The sequence below is a fragment of the Artemia sp. Qi Xiang Cuo genome, chromosome 2 (genome assembly GCF_049724085.1).
Source record: "Artemia sp. Qi Xiang Cuo chromosome 2, ASM4972408v1, whole genome shotgun sequence".
NCBI lineage: Eukaryota > Metazoa > Arthropoda > Branchiopoda > Anostraca > Artemiidae > Artemia > Artemia sp. Qi Xiang Cuo.
In genome coordinates this window covers 6,035,420-6,053,960 of record NC_142795.1, presented here as the reverse complement: position 1 = coordinate 6,053,960, position 18,541 = coordinate 6,035,420, and the positions used below count along the sequence as shown (strand labels likewise).

The 18,541-nt window shown below is 35.5% G+C and overlaps 1 protein-coding gene across 1 annotated transcript in view; it reads left to right on the top strand.

Annotated features, from left to right (window-relative positions):
• Positions 1-18,541, top strand: part of LOC148954843 (DNA-directed RNA polymerase I subunit RPA2-like) — a 132,206-nt gene that overhangs the window by 107,081 nt on the left and 6,584 nt on the right. Inside the window, exons 17-19 of the mRNA XM_089098895.1 lie at positions 3,539-3,701; positions 9,211-9,348; positions 17,659-17,786. Coding sequence (XP_088955021.1) covers positions 3,539-3,701; positions 9,211-9,348; positions 17,659-17,786 — 429 coding nt within the window. The remainder of the gene's footprint in view (positions 1-3,538; positions 3,702-9,210; positions 9,349-17,658; positions 17,787-18,541) is intronic.

Sequence of the window (18,541 nt, the reverse complement as noted above, 5' to 3'; positions counted from 1 at the left end):
TGCTTTTAAATGCATATAAAAATATCTATAAATAAAGTTACGAATATATTTAAAGTATTGATAGTAATAATTAAATGTGGCAATATTTGTTAAAGAATAAATGAACTTGATCGTTACAAAATGGTTTATATAACTATTACCAAAACCCATGAAAGAAAAGAAAATTATTTGTCCACAGTACTACTCACTGATTAAAATTCGTTACGCCTGAAACCAGTGTGGGTGAAGAATTGAGAAGGGAGGGAGGAGGGAAAATTGAGAACGGGATAATTCATCCATTAAAATTAGTCTGAAGGATAGATGTCTTCAGTTAGGGTGCATCTTTTTTTATTTACAAATTCATGTTGATTCAAATCAATTCAACTATTCAATTGACTCAAAACTTTTCTGCAAACCCTCGATGCCTTATGCTCACAGTCATCGATGCATAGTGTATGCCAGAATGTTTCTATTATGACATAATAAATGTTTGACAGGGTTGATAGAGCGATTTCTTTTCATTTTTTTCAAATAGCTCGTGGTAACGAACTGGGAGCGAGCCGGCTGAATAGTAACCGAAACTCTAAAAAACGAAATTTGGATATCAATAAATACATCAAAGGAATCAGCTTATTATGTTGATTTAAATATATAAAATTCATCAAGTTTAATGTTACCCATCAAAAGTTACGAGCCTGAGAAAATTTGCCTGTTTTTTTAAATAGGAGGTATTTACCCCCTAAAATTCAAGGAATCTTGATGAAAATCACACCACCAGAGTCAGTGTACCGGAGAACCCTACTGTAGAAGTTTCAAGCCCCAATATACAAAAATATGGAATTTTGCTATTTTTGCTAGAAGAGAGATCACGGATGCGTGTTTATTTGTTTTTGGTTTGTTTTGTTTTTCTAGGGGTGATCGTATTGAAATAATGTTCCTAGAAGATCCGGAGAGGGCACATTCAAACGCAAATTGAAAGTTCTAGTGCCCTTTTTAAGTGACAAAAAAGATTGGAGGGCAACTGGCCCCCCTCCCATGCCCATTTATTTCCCAAAGTTATCTGATCAAAATTTTGAGATAGCCAGTTTGTTTAGTATAGTTAAAAATCAAATAACTGTGTCTTTAGTGGTAAAATGACCTCCCACAGTCCGTGGGGAGAAGCCTGTAAGTTATGAAATTTGGCCATTGTTTACGTATGGTATTTTGTATTGGGATGTATACAGACATTTTTCAGGGGGGGATTTTTTGCGTGGGTGGATTTCTATTGAGAGAATCGTCCTTGAAGAGGGAAATTTCCGGGGTGGAGGTGAATTTTCCAGGCGAAATTTTTACACTGGGGAAATTTGACAGAAATCCTATACGAAATTCTTTTTAATTGTCTGACATTCTCTTTGCCTATTCAATTTTTATATGGAGATGTTCCGGAGGAAATATCCATGGGCTATTTTCCGCGTGTTTTAATTTCCAAAAAAAAATTCTGCGGAAGGGGGCATTTCCGAATTGATCGAGAAACCGATCAGAGATTAAAGTTGTTTTCAGATGCATTTATGCTAAGGATAATTTTTCAGGCTTAATCGTCTGCAAGAGATTTTACGTGGAGGGGAAATTTTCAGCGAGGATGGAGGGAAACGTTCTGGAGGGAAACTGATAGAGGGAGGGGGTATGTACTTTACGTTAGTTGAAATTTTCACTGAGAAGTTTCCTGTGAGGGAGGGGGTATATTTCTTGGAAGTTCAGCCAGATTTACCTGCATTATTTGAAAAACGAACAGAAATAAAATAAAAATGACATTTTTTTGAACTGAAAGTAAGAAGCAACATTAAAAATCAAAAGGAACAGAAATTATTCCGTATATGAAGGGTTGCCCCTTCCTCAATACCTTGCTCTTTACGCTAAAGTTTGACTATTTTTCCTAATTTGTTAATAGTAGCTCCTGAGGCACAGAGACCGTTTAGTTGGAAAAGGAAGCTTTTATAAAAGTGCTAACAGCTTTAGCGTAAAGAGCAAGGTATTGAGGAGGGGGCAACCCTTCATATACGGAATAATTTCTGTTTGTTTTGATTTTTAATGTTGCTCCTTACTTTCAGTTAAAAAAAACTTTTTTTTTAATATCATATATAGAGCTTCCCTTACCTTTTACTACATTTACTGTTTCAGAATACTCCTTTCAGTTCCTTACTTTCAGTTTAAAAAAAAACTTTTTTTTTCAATATCAAATATAGAGCTTCCCTTACCCTTTGTTACATTTACAGTTTCAGAATACACCTTTCTGTTCCTTACTTTCAGTTAAAAAAACTTTTTTTTTAATATCAAATATAGAGCTTCCCTTACCTTTTGCTACATTTACAGTTTCAGAATACTCCTTTCAGTTCCTTACTTTCGGTTAAAAAGACTTTTTTTTTAATATCAAATATAGAGCTTCCCTTACCCTTTGCTACATTTACAGTTTTAGAATACTCCTTTCCGTCCTTTACTTTCAGTTAAAAAAAAACTTTTTTTTAAATATCAAATATAGAGCTTCCCTTACCTTTTGCTACGTTTACAGTTTCAGAATACTCCTTTCAGTTCCTTACTTTCAGTTGAAAAAAAAAAAACTTTTTTTATATCAAATATAGAGCTTCCCTTACTTTTTACTACGAGTACATTTACAGTTTCAGAATACTCCTTTCAGTTAAAAATAACTTTTTTTTTTAATATCAAATATAGAGCTTCCCTTACCTTTTGCTTCATTTACAGTTTCAGAATACTCCTTGGTAACAAGCTTAGCCAGTGCAACTGGCAAGGGTTTATTTATGTTTTTTTCAAGATTTGGGAGTCTTAGACAGGCTAGAAATATCCGAAGTAATTCGTTTATTTAATATGATACTATTGAGCTATTAAAAACAAAAGTGGAGCTCCGTAGGCGTTTCAACTATTGATAAGAGGAAATAAGTCCTTTGAGGCGATAGTCGTGGACATAGCTTAGTATTTCCTTTAGACGTTCATGTTTCTTATGTTGTGAAAGGTAATGTACCAGCTATTGATAGAAAAAACGTGACTTTACCGCAAAATCGGAGTTATTTTTTTTTGGGGGGGGGGGAGGGGACAAATTTAGACTTTGTCGCCCCGTGTCGCACCATCAATACTGTAAACATTACAGTTTTTGCCCAAAAATATTGCAATTCAAGCTTGTTTGGCTTACCTCCGGGCGTGCTACCCGGGGCGCTTACCCCCTCTACACCCCCACCCTAAATCTGATTTCGTTTTATAGTGGACTCACAACTATGAATACTTAGGAATTATGCGCCATCGAACAGCGGACAAACTTAAAAATTTTGAAAGTAAACAATATCTCTTATAATTTCTATTGCCCAAAAACTGTTCAAACTTTCATATTTTGCTAAGAAAAAAATGTGTGTTCAAGTTGTTGCTGGCGCGTCGATAAGAGTACCAGTGAAAAGGTAGTCTGTGGTTAGCGGGTATTTTATCCTTATTTTGCTATATAACGGTAACTTACCCGACAACGGGTAGCTTACCCTTATTTTGTTATATTAGACTTCTTATGTCGCATTTTATTTAGAGGATACCAGTAGTTGGAGACAAATTTGCAAACAGAGCTGGCCAAAAGGGTGTTTGCTCGATGTTAGTTGAAGAGCAAGATCTGCCTTATTTTCCTAGTTTGGGTGGTGTAAGACCTGATGTCATTTTCAATCCTCATGGTCTAGCTTCAAGAATGACAGCCGGTAAGTCAATTGCAGGTGACAGATCTAAAGACTAATATGATAATTGTTCAGTAACTTTAGGAATAAAATTGCCAGAATATGAATCTGTAAGAATAAATTTTGACGGTATAGTATTATATCGCACCAGAAAACCTGAAAAAATATCCATGTTTGGGCCTTTGAGAATGACTGTTGGTAAGTCGGTGCTTAAGCTAATACAGTTACATTGTACGGTGTAATACGGTTAGATAAATGGTAGGGTTAGATACGGTAAGGTGAAAAAGAGGAAACTGGAAATATCCTCCGCAAGTTGTACAGGAGTAACATATATATGTTGTAACATATGGAGTTGTAACATATGTTGTATATATGGAGTAACATATATATGCATATATATATTGACTCGTATTCACCACTAGTATTTAATGGAATGAAAAAGTATGTGAGGGTTTATATTGACAAAACGTGAACTCTGGGACTAGAGGTATTCACGCTATCTGAAGCTCTAAAAAAAAGAAATTACCTGTTCGTTTAGCTATACTTTTCCCATCGAAAAAAGGAAAGAAAAATAGACGACGTCTCACACAGACCTAGGTTTTGACGAAAAAGTAAAAATGGAAACTTTGTAGTATTTATTTTCGTATTTGTAAAAAAAAAAAATCAAGAAACGCCAAAAAACACACTTTTATTGAGTACCAGATCTTCTTTCATATGGGAATGTTTATTAAAAATATTTATTGTCTGCTTTAATTTCATTTCATCTTTGAGAGGCTATGTGTTGTGTGACTTTGTAACTCTTCTTTAAAATTGTAACGCTCAAAAATAATTTTTGAATTTAAAGCTTAAAATTGCACCATGGATTTAAGATTAAAGGGAGTTAAAAGTGAACATTTTTGGGTGATTTTACTCTTCATGGCGTAATTTAAGGGGTAGTTATATTAGAATAAAGGAATTAAAGACATGTAAAGTGGCATTTCTTAACTCATTGAAGGGTTTTGATGGTATATAATATTGACAAAAAAAAATGTTTTGTTTGGATCTCCTCTCCCCTTGAGACAATTTTATATTTTTAGTTTATAATTTTAGGAGAAAACCCAGAGCGCAGGGGTAAAGTCAATAAGCTTAGATATTATTAGGTACTATTAGATATCTAGGTACTATTCCAGCAACTAAACGTCAATATGACGCATTACCGTCAGTAATGGATCTAGAGGACCTTTTTCTAGATACTATTATTGCTGGTGATAACTCATCTTTGCACCATACCACCTTAATCTAGCACAGAAGTGAACAGTTGTAGTAATTTCTTACCAATAATTACCATAAGGATCGTTACTCAAGGGGAGGTCTTGACAGCTCGTCGGCTGGGAGGATGATTGTCGTATCTGACTCGAGACGAGTTTCAAGAAAAACGCGATTGAAGTTTGAAACGCGATATCTTTTTTATTTAATGACGAAACCGGGATTTTTTTATCTCGACTGTAGTCGCACTCAAGGGCTACAACCTGGTTGAAATTTCGTTCACCTGGAGCAACTGGATATTGAGATATTGCTTGTTGAAAAACAGATACGACAAAACGCTCGCGGAAATTTCTTTTTACGGAAAACCACTACGACAATTTTGCTCTGAAAACTAGCAGCGTAAATGTCTTATCTCTTAGGAACTCAGTTTTGCAAGCTTTAAATTTTAATCAATTTCGAATATAAAAGCATAAGAAAAACTCAGCACTACTTCGGGTACAAAGAAACATCGTTCCAACGAAACTGGACCTACTTTTTTATGTTTTATCGAAAAATGCTTTGTAGTATGCTTGGTCCTCCAGCGGCATGAACTTTAGGAGGCTTTTCACGTCCTTGATCTTTTCCTCAGGCAAGGAAGAGAGCCTAGGGAGTGGGCCTGGCTCAAGTAACTCCTCAATCACAGTAACTTTGGAGACTCCCTTCCTTTTTTAACTACTGCAGCCTCGGGTGCAATCTTCACCAGTTCATGTGAGGCAGAGCCAAAATTCTCCTTGTAATACACTCTTTTGTGCTCAGTTGAAACAAATCTCAGTTCCTTGACCTTTGTGAAGGGAACTTTCGAATATCCTTTGTATTCTTTGGAGCAGCTCTGAAAATCTAAGAAGTCAGAACTTTTCATTTGGATCACAATGTACGGTTCCTTTTTCCTAGCTTTAATCATAAGTCGAGTGAGGGTCAGAGGTGAATGAATTTCCAATTTAGCAAAGTAATGTTCGATGGCACTATGGACAGCGTCCACTTCTTGGATCGATGAGTGTCCTGGCTCGCAAAACTTCATTGTAATGGACTGAACATGGGGGAGCTTTTACAAAGTATCCTGCATTTGGTAGCTCATGATACTGTTCCTATTTTGCGGGACACAGGAGTCAGACCACGTTATAAGCTCTTTGATATTTGGATGCCCTGAAAAGACTTTTGACAATATAGCCGCCACTGCACTTGCAATGTCATTTCCGGTCCGCCCTCCAATCAACTCAGACCAGAGAGCACAATAGATCTCCTTTTTCGTCTGTTTACTTGGATCTGGTTCAGCACTGTCCTTGTAATGCAGCACAGCAGTCAAGTTATAAGTATTGATCTTTCTTTTGTAAAAGAAACAAGATGCGTTCCCTCTTGGCAATGCAAATACATTTTCCAGATCAAAACAGAGGACTGGCTTGGTAAGCAATCTATCCATATCTCTTTCTACTTTGGTTTCTGCTTTTGACCTTTTATGATTTTCAAAAATAGCTCGTTTTTCGTCAGATACCGTAGTTCCATTCCTGCGTGCAACATCAAATTCTTCGCACAAATCACACCGGTCATTTTTTGGTGTGTGGAACGACAAGTTAAATTCAGTATTGAACACTTTCCTGTATACAGTTTCTGAGGCACTCTTGCGGCCCTCATCTTCGCACTTTTCACAATATAAGCTATACATCCGAGCCATGTTCAAGTTAGACTCCAAATATTGTTTGGAAGTCTCAGCCCTTCGATAGTGGGACTCGATCTTTGGAAAGGAGTTAATGTGGTTACGTATGAAGTCCATGTCTTCCTCTGATGTTTTGTTTTTGGCGATCTTCTTCCTTGGAGGCGTGGGCGTTCCGCAGGTATTCTTCTGCTCGTGAGCGTAGTGCACTCTCCTCTCGGTTATGTCGAACGTTGTCAGATAAAAAGATCTGCAAACCTGCCTTTCTTTTCCGTTGATGACAAAAAAATACTGGTAGGTGTTTTTCCTCCTTGTCACTTGTTTTTTGTTTTTCTTCTTAGGCAGGCACTTTGTGGTTTTCAGATAAAACATTTTCTTCATTTCTGCAGACAATTTCCAGAAATTATCAAAAGCATTCTGTCTTTTTTCGGGTGGGATTTTGTGACATTCGTAGAAGCAATCTTCAGTACACTTTGAAGGCTGCACAGAACGGACTCTGCTATGCGTTTTCTTAGTCTTGGGGTTAACGTAGGCAGTCCCATCATTATTTGCTGTCTTGATCTTAGTTTTTATCCATTCGCTTTCATTCCTCAATCTTTTTCTCGTTGATTTTTTCCAGGGTCAACGCCTTCTGTGCCATTCCTATTTCCAGCTACAGGCTCTGTAAAAGAATTTGAACCTCTCTCGACATCTTCAAAATAACTAGTTTCATTATTCCGATTAGCTTGTCCATAATCAGTCGAAACATAAACCAAGGGCAACGGGGAATCGGAAAGAACTCTTTCACCTGCATCAGCAAAGCTTGACTCGTCTTTGTAAGAAATGATGCTCGGTTCATTTGCTGATGAGCACTCAGCAATACTCGGTGCATATTCCGAATCTTCGTCAGAATTCTCAAGGTCTTCGTCAGAGCTGTAAAAGAAAAAAAAATTATAGTGGTTACTCCAGCGATGGGCTCAGTGAAGAACTGCAGGTCAGGAAAATGAAATTTTCAGTAGACTAAAGATAGGCTTTGTAAGGATAGACTAGTCTAGGCCTAGTAATAGCAAAACATATTTTTAGCTCTAATATTTATTAAAGGGGAGAAATCAGATAAAGAAAAAAAGGAAATATACCATTAGATTTTCTATTTCCTTGTCTATTCCCCCACAAAGCCAGATACACCTTTAGGCTTAACAAAACAGTTTGATTTTTCTTTAAACTAGCTTTATTTGGTAATACACATCAGCTGCTGATGAAGAACTGGGTATATTATCCAAGCACCCCTGGTGTTTGGATAATCACTAACTTTGGACAAGCAACCGAGCATAATTTGATTCAAATAGAGCCTATATTTCCAAGCAAGCTCTTAGTCTTGCATATGTATAGATTTAGATTACCTTGTTGGGATTAGCTCAATTTGATCTCAGAAACTTTTTTATACTGAAAATTAAGCTTAAAGAAAAGTTAGCAAACCCTAGTAGCCTATTTTTTCTTTACAGCACATGTCTGGGATTGAATCTATTTATGTTTGAGTGGTTTTGTATCCTACAAGGCCTATAGGATCATGTGTTTAAGATTGGGCAGTATTTTCTAGAATTAGCCTAGAATTAGGCTATGCTTAAACTAAATTGTGTATTTGTCATTAGACTCTACTATTAACTATCAATGCATTCAAAACATTCAGCAATCCATATGGCTAAAATATTCAGCCTAATCAAATAGCCTAGGCTAGCCTACTTGTTCAAGAAAATTTGATACTTCCTTTGAGTTCTGCAAATTAGCAAATCGCATTATGAGATGGTGCAGTGGTACAATAATGTGCGTAAATAGACAAGACAATTCTGTTATCTAGGAATAGAACCATATTCCTAATTCAATGCTGTTTCCAAATCAAACTATATATGCACCAAAAATCATAACAAATCAGGTAGCCTATTTGATATACTCTTGGGTAAAGGTGCAGTGTAGCTCCCCCTGTACTATAGGGTGCAGAGACCCTACTCTATACTATACTATAGGGTGCAGAGGCCTAGAAGAAATCGACACTTTACCTGCCAAATTCATCAAAAATTGCTTCAAAATCCCTCGCCAAGTTTTTCCTTGGACGCGCCATTTTCTTCTTCTTCTCTGAAGTGCGTGACGGCAAAACAGCCAGATACGACAATTTTCCAATACGACAATTTCGCTAGCGGATTATCAGCGATAATGTCCGATACGACAAATGGTTTTTGGTCTTTTACTCAGGAACGGTAGCCAGTAGAGCAAAACAAAAAGCAGATTCAGATTCTACGCAAAATTTTACACTAGATGGCATTCATAACTCAATTTTGGCCGGAGATGCCTAATACGACAATCATCCTCCCAGCCGACGAGTTGTAGGTTTTGGCCCCACTTTTCAGAGTTTCCAGGTTTTTTTTTGTTTTGTTTTTTTTAATCATGCACAGGTAGTTGTTTGAGAAACCCTTGAACATATCTGCCGCTTTGAACAAACCCTAGAAAGTACTCACTGAAAACACCAGATGAAGGCGCCCTTTGGAAACAAATGGAAGGAAAATGAACTTTTCATCGTCCTTTTTCGCCCTCTACAATATGTACTTAAATTCATTTGTTCTATTCTAGGCATGTTGTTAGAAGCAATTGCTGGTGTAGTTGCTATTAATGATGCTGAAGTAATAGATGCCTCTGCGTTTCGCACATATGAAGAAAATGGCCAGAAAAAAGATCCATTTGATTACTTCAATGACATGTTAGAACGAGGTAACTCAAGCCCCTCTCCCTTATTTCGACGTCGCTTCTTATTTTAATTAGCTTTGAATACTTGTTGATTTTGTAATATTTCCTTGATCTTATTATCGTGTTTTAGCGAAAACCTGTTGCTTGATATGTTATGATATGTTAGAACGAGGTAACTCAAGCCCCTCCCCCTTATTTTGACGTCACTTCTTATTTTAATTAAATAAAAAAACAAGTTTTATTTAACTGAAAGTAAGGAGCAACATTAAAACTTTAAACGGACAGAAATTATTCCGTATATTAAAGGGGCTGTCCTCTCCTCAACGCCTCGCTCTCTACGCTAAAGTTTTTTATTGTTTAAAAAATAGAGTTGTGAGAAAGACAAACCTTAGCATAAAGCGCACGGAGTCGCGGAGGGGACAGCCCCTTTCATATACGGAATAATTTCTGTTCGCTTTAAGTTTTAACGTCGTTCCATACTTTCAATTAAAAAAACTTGTTTTTTTTTAATTTAATTTTTGAATGTTTTTGAATTAATGCAGATTTTGATTTTGGCTCACCGTACATGAATAATTCAAACACAATTTGCATATTAATTTTACTTTTATTTGGTTAAATGACTTTCTCGAAATTTGTTTAATTTTATTTACGAACGTTTTTATTAGTAATAAATATACGTAACTTACGAATTAACTTATGTAACGAACTTCTATATTCATTGATGTTTAATACGTATATTAGGGGGTTCGCCCCCTAGTCAATACCTTGCTCTTTAAGCTAAAGTTCGAATTTTGTTCCAATTCTTTAAAAATGACCCCTTAATCAACGAAGGCCGTTAATTAGAATAAATAGCTCTTATGAAAGTTCTAAAAAATCTTTGGCTTAAAGAGCGAGGTATTGATTAGGGTGTAAACCCAATCATATACGTAATATTTTCTGTTCGTTTTAAGTTTTGATGTTGCTCCTTACTTTCAGTTGAAAAACTTTTTTTTTAATTTAATTTCTGATCTTTTTCTTTAATAATGCTGGGAAATCCAGCGCCCCCTTCATAACAATGTCCCTTCCCCCATGAAACCTTCCTTCATGGAAAGATCCTCCCATAAAACCCCCGACCCCCCCCCCCCCCACCTACCAGAAAAAGTCCCACCTGAAAACTTCTGTATATTTCCCAATAACCAATACTATATGTTAACATTGGGTAAAGTTCATAACTTTCAGCCCTCCCCCCGGGGACTTTGGTGGATTAAGTCATCCTAAAAGACATAGTTATCCTATTTTCGACCATGCTGAACAAAATGGCTATCTCAAAATTTTGATCGGGTGACTTTGGGAAAAAAATGAGCGTGGGAGGGGGCCTAGATGTCCTCTATTTTTTGGTCACTTAAAAAGGGTACTAGAACTTTTAATTTCCGTTCCATTGAGCCCTCACACGATATTCTAGGACCACTGGGTCGATACGATCACCCCTGGGGGAAAAAAACAACCTTTCTTCTGGCAAAAAATGCAAAATTCCACATTTTTGTAGATAGGTGCTTGAAACCTCTACAGTAGGGTTCTCTGATACGCGGAATATGATTCATTAAGGTTTTATGACTTTTATGGGGTGTTTCCACCTTTTTCGAAAATAAGGCAATTTTTTTCAGGCTCGTAACTTTTGATAGATAAGACAAAACTTGATGAAACTTATATATTTGAAATCAGCATAAAAATCGGGCGCTTTTGATGTATCTATTGGTATCAAATTTCCGTTTTTTAGAGTTTCGGTTACCATTGAGCCGAGTCGCTCCTTACTTACAGTTCGTTACCACGAACTGTTTGATCAAAAATAAAGAGACTCTAAAAAACAAATTTTCCTTAGTTATACTGTACAGAAACATTACTGCTTACCAAGACTTTTTTTTTTTTCGTATGATTAGTAGTCACAGATCATAAACGGTAAAACATAATAATACTGTCCTATTTCGTGATATGGAGGTCACGAAAAGGAAGAAAAGTGCTCGTCAAAATTAAAAAAAAATTGCAGCTTTTTATTTTTAGCCTAATTAAGTAAATAAAAAAAGCAAAGTTTAACTGTGCTAACTCTGAAAGTTCATTTCTTGGTGATAATGTCATGTAAACTCACGTAGGATATGGGAATTATCTCTTTAAGACAATTAAAATCAAAATATTGTATTCGTTTCAGATTTCTAAAAAATCTTGTTATCCCAAATTCTATTATTTTTTTTTATGCAACTTTTATTTTGAAGTAAATATCTAAAATGTGCTTGGGCCAAGAGAATGACCGAAACATGTCTAGTTGGGATCCAACTCAAAGTCGTAGCCAGAATTTTTTTTTTTGCTGGGTGGGTTTTATTCAAAAATTTTTATTCGGGGGGGGGGGGTACACAAAAAAAAACTAAAAAACGCATAAGAAATTTGTTTGTATCCTATTTTGTTACGTTTTTACGTGCCATAAAAATGTTTCGGGGGGGGGGGGGGTAGAGGTGTTTGACCTGGGTACGGCCTTGATCCAACTAGCAGGAGGATGTGATCCAACAACTTACTACTACTAACAATAATTCACTGCAGCACCAAGTTACCTGTAGCCAACACAGCTGCTTACGCTGCCCCTCCACCCTAGATTATTCAAAGCTTCCCTCTTTACCTCCTTCTATGAAAAAAAATTCCCTTAAATTCTTCCTTATGACCTCTTCCGACTCTATTCGGGACCAAGTTGCTTTTCGTCTGGTCCCAGATAGATGGCCAAAAAGCACAGTTTATGGTAAGCTGTCTTCCATAAAACGTGTCATAGCAATCTCAACCTTTCTTTGAATAGCCTTAGAAGGTGGTTGAAGCACAGTTTTTGTACAGTCTTTTGTTTTACATACGAACAGTCAAAAGGGTAACTATAAATAGCCTTTTTGGATTCCTCAGCTAAGCACTGCAGCAGCAGGATATCCCTAAATCCTTGTAAATATCATATTTGCAGAAAAAGGGATATCGGAATTTCAAAAGAATGAGGGCCACACTGACCCTAAATTCTTTCCATATGCCTTTTAGGATCTGGGCCTGATCTTACTCCCTTTAAATTACTTTCGCTACAACACCGACCAGAAAGGATTTTGGAGATCAATATAGGTTGATGAGGAACAATAGTAACTGTCCCAGTTGCATATTTCTGGGAGATTTCATGCCTATTCCCATCTTCCTGGGGGAGGGGTCAATAAAAGGATTTTGACCCGCTATAAAGGCTGGTGAGATTAAAGAAAGGGATCATAGTTGTGCCTCTTTTAAGTTTTGCGCCTTATTTGGTCTCATGGTGAGAAAAAGGGCTTAGAAGTATTTTGTTACCCACTTGTTTACTAGGTGAGTGAGTGGAATTCATTGAACCGAACCTAGCAGCTTGCAACGGTCACGGTTTTGGGTTGCCATGCTCAATCTTTAGTCTCCAAAAGTGGGTAAGTGGAATTCATTGAATAAGACCTGGGATTAAGTGAAATTACTTGAACCAAACCTAGCCACTTGCAACGGTCACGGTTTTGGGTGTCCATGCTCAATCCCTAAGGGTAGGTAAGTGGAATTCATTCATTGAACCCCACTCGGCCACTAAAGATCGTCGTAGTTTTGATTGTCCTTGCTCAATCCTTGGTCTCTAAGGGTGGAAAAGGAAAAATTCATTGAATCAAACCCGGCCATTAGTAATGGTTGTGGTTTCGGGTAGTATGGTTTATGGTATGATTATGGTATGGTTTTGGCCATGGTCTTTGCGGGAGCTCTAAGGGAGGGGCTATGTTTTTGTAAAAAATATCAGGATTTATCTGATGGATGAGTTTATCAAAGCCTACCACCGACATTTAACGATAAAATAAAAGTTCAAAATAGGGATAAAATCCTTTTTAATACAGTGTATATGAAATTAACAAAAAATACCAGATATCTCGGTCACATATACAGTGATCGTCATTAGTAGTAAAACTAAAGTTTTACTAGAGTTTGGTTTAATTACTAATGTCAGTTACTGTATATGTGACTAAAATATCTTGTATATTTTGCGAATTTTCTATACACTGTCTATTAAAAAATATTTGTTCGCTATTTTCAGCTTTTATTTTATCGTAATGGAAAGGCAGTGTGGTCTCCGGAATTATCTACACCGACATTTAATATTCTATGTTAATTTAGAAACTCCAAAAAAAAAATTCTTTCTGGGTTTCGTTTTGATTTTTTCTCCTCTGGAGGGGGGGGGGAGGTCAAAATGCATAATTTTTTAAGCACACCAAACTTTATTTGTTTGCTGTATTTATTTCGTAATGAATAGGCTTACTAGGCATGGAAAAGATCAGGTTCCCAAATCAGATTCATTATAGATGGCATTTACTGTAGTATATATTATTGGTAATATTATGTAGGACGCGATTTGTAGATCGGATTACTGGGACTTGGCTTATATTATGTAAGACGCTAATAAAGAAAACTAACGAAGTTGGATTGAGGAAAATTTAACGAATGTCACCTTACTACATATGGAACATTGCAATGAACAAGGTTTGCAGCTGAAACTGACTTGAGGGTTCCGCTAGAAGGTGGATGTTTAACTAAGTTTGAAAAAAAAAAAAAAGAAAAAATCGGCATACAAATTAAGTAGTGTTATCATAGTAAACGAATACTTTTATTTTATCACAGTAAATGAAAATTTTTTTTATTAAATAATACTTAGTTAAAATAATTTTAATATTATCATAATATGGTAGTATAATGTATAATTACCCAAATAATTCTTATGCAATTACGTATAATTATTATTATTTCGATCAGGTACTAATATAATATATTATGTACTGCATAAAACTTTAACCATATAATTATTTAACTCTAATTTTAACTCTAATATTTTTTGTTCTCTTATATTATGTTCAAGAAAATCTCTTAGGCATCAAGAAAATCGCTGAGCAAAATGAAAAATAGGTTTTATTTATTTATGTCCCATCTATACAAAGACAGCAGCTAGTAAATTAGGCTCTGATAGACGTCTCCAGGTGCACACCAACGGAGGGGGGGCTAAAGGGGCTTTAAACCCCCTCCTCCTCCCCCCCCCCTCAAGAAAAAAATACATTCTGTTTCTAAATCTTATTATAATCTGCTCGGTTTTATCATTCATTCCTTAGTCCCTACTCAAAACTCGTATTGAAAGAGCTAAAATAAACTTAAAGTAATGCCTTAAAATACCGTTTTTTTTAAGGAATTTTTAAAGTCTTCCGTTGGTTGGCCCAGGGACCCCCAGTCAGCCCCCTCTCATAATTATTTTCTGAGTGCACCGCCAAACGTCTCCTCATCGTTTATGTCAGTTATGGTTATGGACGTTACTATTCTTATATCAGCAAATATGACTAATATATATATATATATATTATATATATATATATATATATATATATATATATATATATATATATATATATATATATATATATATATATATATATATGATATTTTTATTTAACTTTAACAACAATTTACATACAAAAATCAATATACTTCACTCAAAACCGAACGTTTGACGTTGGGTAAATCAGGTAAAATAAAACCACATACATATAAAACTATTTTAATTCGCTATAATAAGAAAGAAAAAAATAATAATAATAATAATACTACAGGGGCAGCAATTACATACCATGTCCATGCTGTGGAATACCTCACCAACCAACAAACAATTACGTCTAAATTTAAATCAAAACTCGTCTAAAACAAATGAAGCTAACATTCATACTTATTTTATAATTTTCCTTCAAATTACTCTTAAAATCACTAGAAATTTTCTATCTCGTGCATATCATTTTCCAAGTTATTCCATTATTTTGAATAACTAAAATAAATAAAGAAAACGTGGACCTGGCACACACTATAGGTGGAGTAAAATGATCATTCCTATAACCGTCTAAGCCACTAATATTTATAGTAATACCTGTAAGAGGAGGAGCTAGACCACAAAACAGCCAACCAGAGTGAAGAAACTGTCATTTTTGTTGATTCCTTTACCTTATTAAATAAAAAAAAACAAGTTTTTCAAGTGAAAGTAAGAAGCAACATTAAAACTTAAAATGAACAGAAATTATTACGTATACGAAGGAGATTGTTCTAATTAAACGACCCTTGTGTTTCAGGAGTCGTTCTTAAAGAATTGGGACAAAATTCAAACTTTAGCGTAAAAAGTGAGGTGTTGAGGAGGGTGCAATTCCCCTCATATGTATAATAATTTCTGTTCGTTTTAAGTTTTGAAGTTGCTACTTACTTTCAATTGAAAAAACGTGTTTTATTTTATTTAATTTTTAATCGTTTTTAATAATGCCAGGAAATCTGGCCCTACCTCCATGGAGAAATCCCCCTCCCTCGGAAATATTCTTTAGACAGTTCAATCCCGGTGAAAATTTACCCCTGACAATTACTCTTAATAATTCTGCGAGTAAAATTGAGACGGAAAAGATAAAGTGAGACATTTAAAAAGAAGTTTGGTTAGGATTTCTGGCAAATTCCCCCAGTGCATACTTTTCCCTGACAATTTCACCCCCTAGAAACTTCCCTCCCTATGTAAAATTCCCCTGTACAAAAACCCCCATCAGAAAATTCGTCACCCCATAGAAAATGAATACATACTTCCCAATAACAAATACTATGCGTAAACAATGGGTAAATTTTATAACCCTGGGACTGTGGGGGGAGGGTCATGTTACATCCAAAGGCATAGTATTTTGACCTTTAAATTACGATGAACAAAATTGCTATCTCAAAATTTTGATCTGACGATTTTGGGAAAAAGGGGCGGGGGAGGGGGCCGTGGTACCCTCCAATATTTTTGGTCGCTTAAAAAGGGCACTAGAACTTCAAATTTCCGTTTGAATGAGCCCACTCACAAAATTCTACGACCACTGGGTCGATACGATCCCCCCTGGAAAGAAAATAAATCAAAAAACAAATAAACGCGCATCCGTGATCTTTCTTCTGGCAAAAAATACAAAATTCCGCATTTTTACAGGTAGGAGCTTGAAACCTTTACAATAGGGTTCTCTGATACGCTGAATCTGATGGTATGATTTTTATTATGACTTCTATGGGGTGTTTCCCCCTTTTTCTCGAAAATCAAGCAAATTTACTACGGCTCTTAGCCTTTAATGGGTTAGACTAATCTTAATGAAACTTATATATTTCAAATCAGCATAAATAAGCCGATTCTTTTGATATATCTATTGGCATCAAAATTCCGTTTTTTAGAGTTTTGTGTAGTATTGAGCCGGGTCGCTCCTTACCTACAGTCCTTTACCACGAACTGTTTGATAGTCATAAATTCGCCAGGTAACGACACTAATTTATTTTTAATACAAATTGAAACAGTGTAAAATGCATATGAATAAAAATAGAAAATTTGAACACGAACAAATTAATTATGTTTTTTAAGAATAGTTTTTCTTGTTTATATTAACAGCTCTTTGGGGCTAGAAACCTTTAAAATATTTGCGCGTTTTTAGAAAATAGTACCCCCAAGACGCCACTCAGTTAAACTATGAAGTTAGTGAAATGGCTATTTTTGTGAAAGATTGATGTAAAGAGTATGTTATTTACAAAATACCATACCGGCGTCACTCTAACGCAGCGTTACGAAGCAGATCTAGGAAATTTCATAACAACTCCGATTGATTTATTATCTTAATTTCAATTAAATCTCTAGGTTTGTTTAGATCAAATCTGAATTAAAGAAGGTAAAATATGCACAAATTTAACCATTTCTCTCTGTTGACTAGTGTGAATAATTTCCTAGAGCACACTTTCTACACTAGAGTATTTCCGTTTTGAATTTATTTTCGTTTAGTTGTGGGGAAAGGGATTCCATTCTCTATAACCAATCCTAAAACAAAAGCGGAAACAGATGCTATTTAAATTGTACTGCATCTAAATTTTTGTAGATATTTACGAATTTGGTGTTCTGCTTTCATAATGCAGGAGTTTTTTTTAAGAGACAGATTCATGAGTTTTCTCCCTCATCGGAAATCAGTCAATAAATAATTCTGGTCCTTGAGGTACGCACTGAATAGTACATTTATTGAAATTGTTTTGTCATTAGGTTTTTGGTGCCCATTAACATGTGGCCTGTGAACTTTTTTTTTCTTGTTTTAGTGTATTTTTGCCACCCCCTCAGACAATTCTTTTTACTTCTCAGGGTTGTCGTTAAACTGTAGTTGTTGTTTTTCGGTATAATAAATTTCTCTCTTTTTGATAATTTTTTATGCTTTTTCGGTGAATACAAAACCTATTAAAACAAGGTGTTTCTAAGTGCTCTAAAATATTATTCTCCTTTTGTAGCTGGTATGTCTCGTGGAAGTGAGCACATGGCCATTAATGGAGCATTAGGAGAACCGATCGATAATAAAATAATGGTTGGCATGATTCACTACCAACGTCTTCGTCAAATGGTTGAAGACAAGCAACAGGTAATGTGTATCTTGTGTGTACACATGTCTACTTATTTGTTAGTAGATATGTAATATATTATATATATATCTACATTCACATAACTACTGCAAATGTCTACTTGTGTGTACACATGCCTGTGTGTACACATGTCTACTTATGTGAAGGTAGATATGCAATGTACCTACATCTCTACGTTCCCATATCTACTTATGTGTACACGTGCCTGTGTGTACACATGTCCACTTGTGTCTAAGCGAATATGTAATATACCTACATCTCTACATTCCCATATCAACTTAGCGTATACATGCCAGTGTGTTCACATGCCTATTTATGTGTAAGTAGATTTGTAATATACCTACATTTCTATATTCACGTATCTAGTTATATGTACACATGCCTGTGTGTACATATGTCTACCTATGTGAGAAGATATGTAATTTACCTACATCTCTACATTCATATAGCTAGTTATGTGGACACATGCCTGTGTGTACACATGTCTACTTATGTGTAAGTAGATATGTAATATACCTTCATATGTAGGCCTACATTCACATGTCTGCTTATATTTACAGATACCTTGGTAAACATGTCTATCTACCTATTAGAAGGTGTTTGATATGTCTACGTATCTATATTCACACAGCTACTTATGTGTACATATACCCGTAACCTGGTATTTGCCTAAGGACGAATGTTGCGCTCATTATCAAGGCATATGTGTCTTCTGATATATATAGTTTTGCAACTAGCCTTCTTCTGTAAGTTA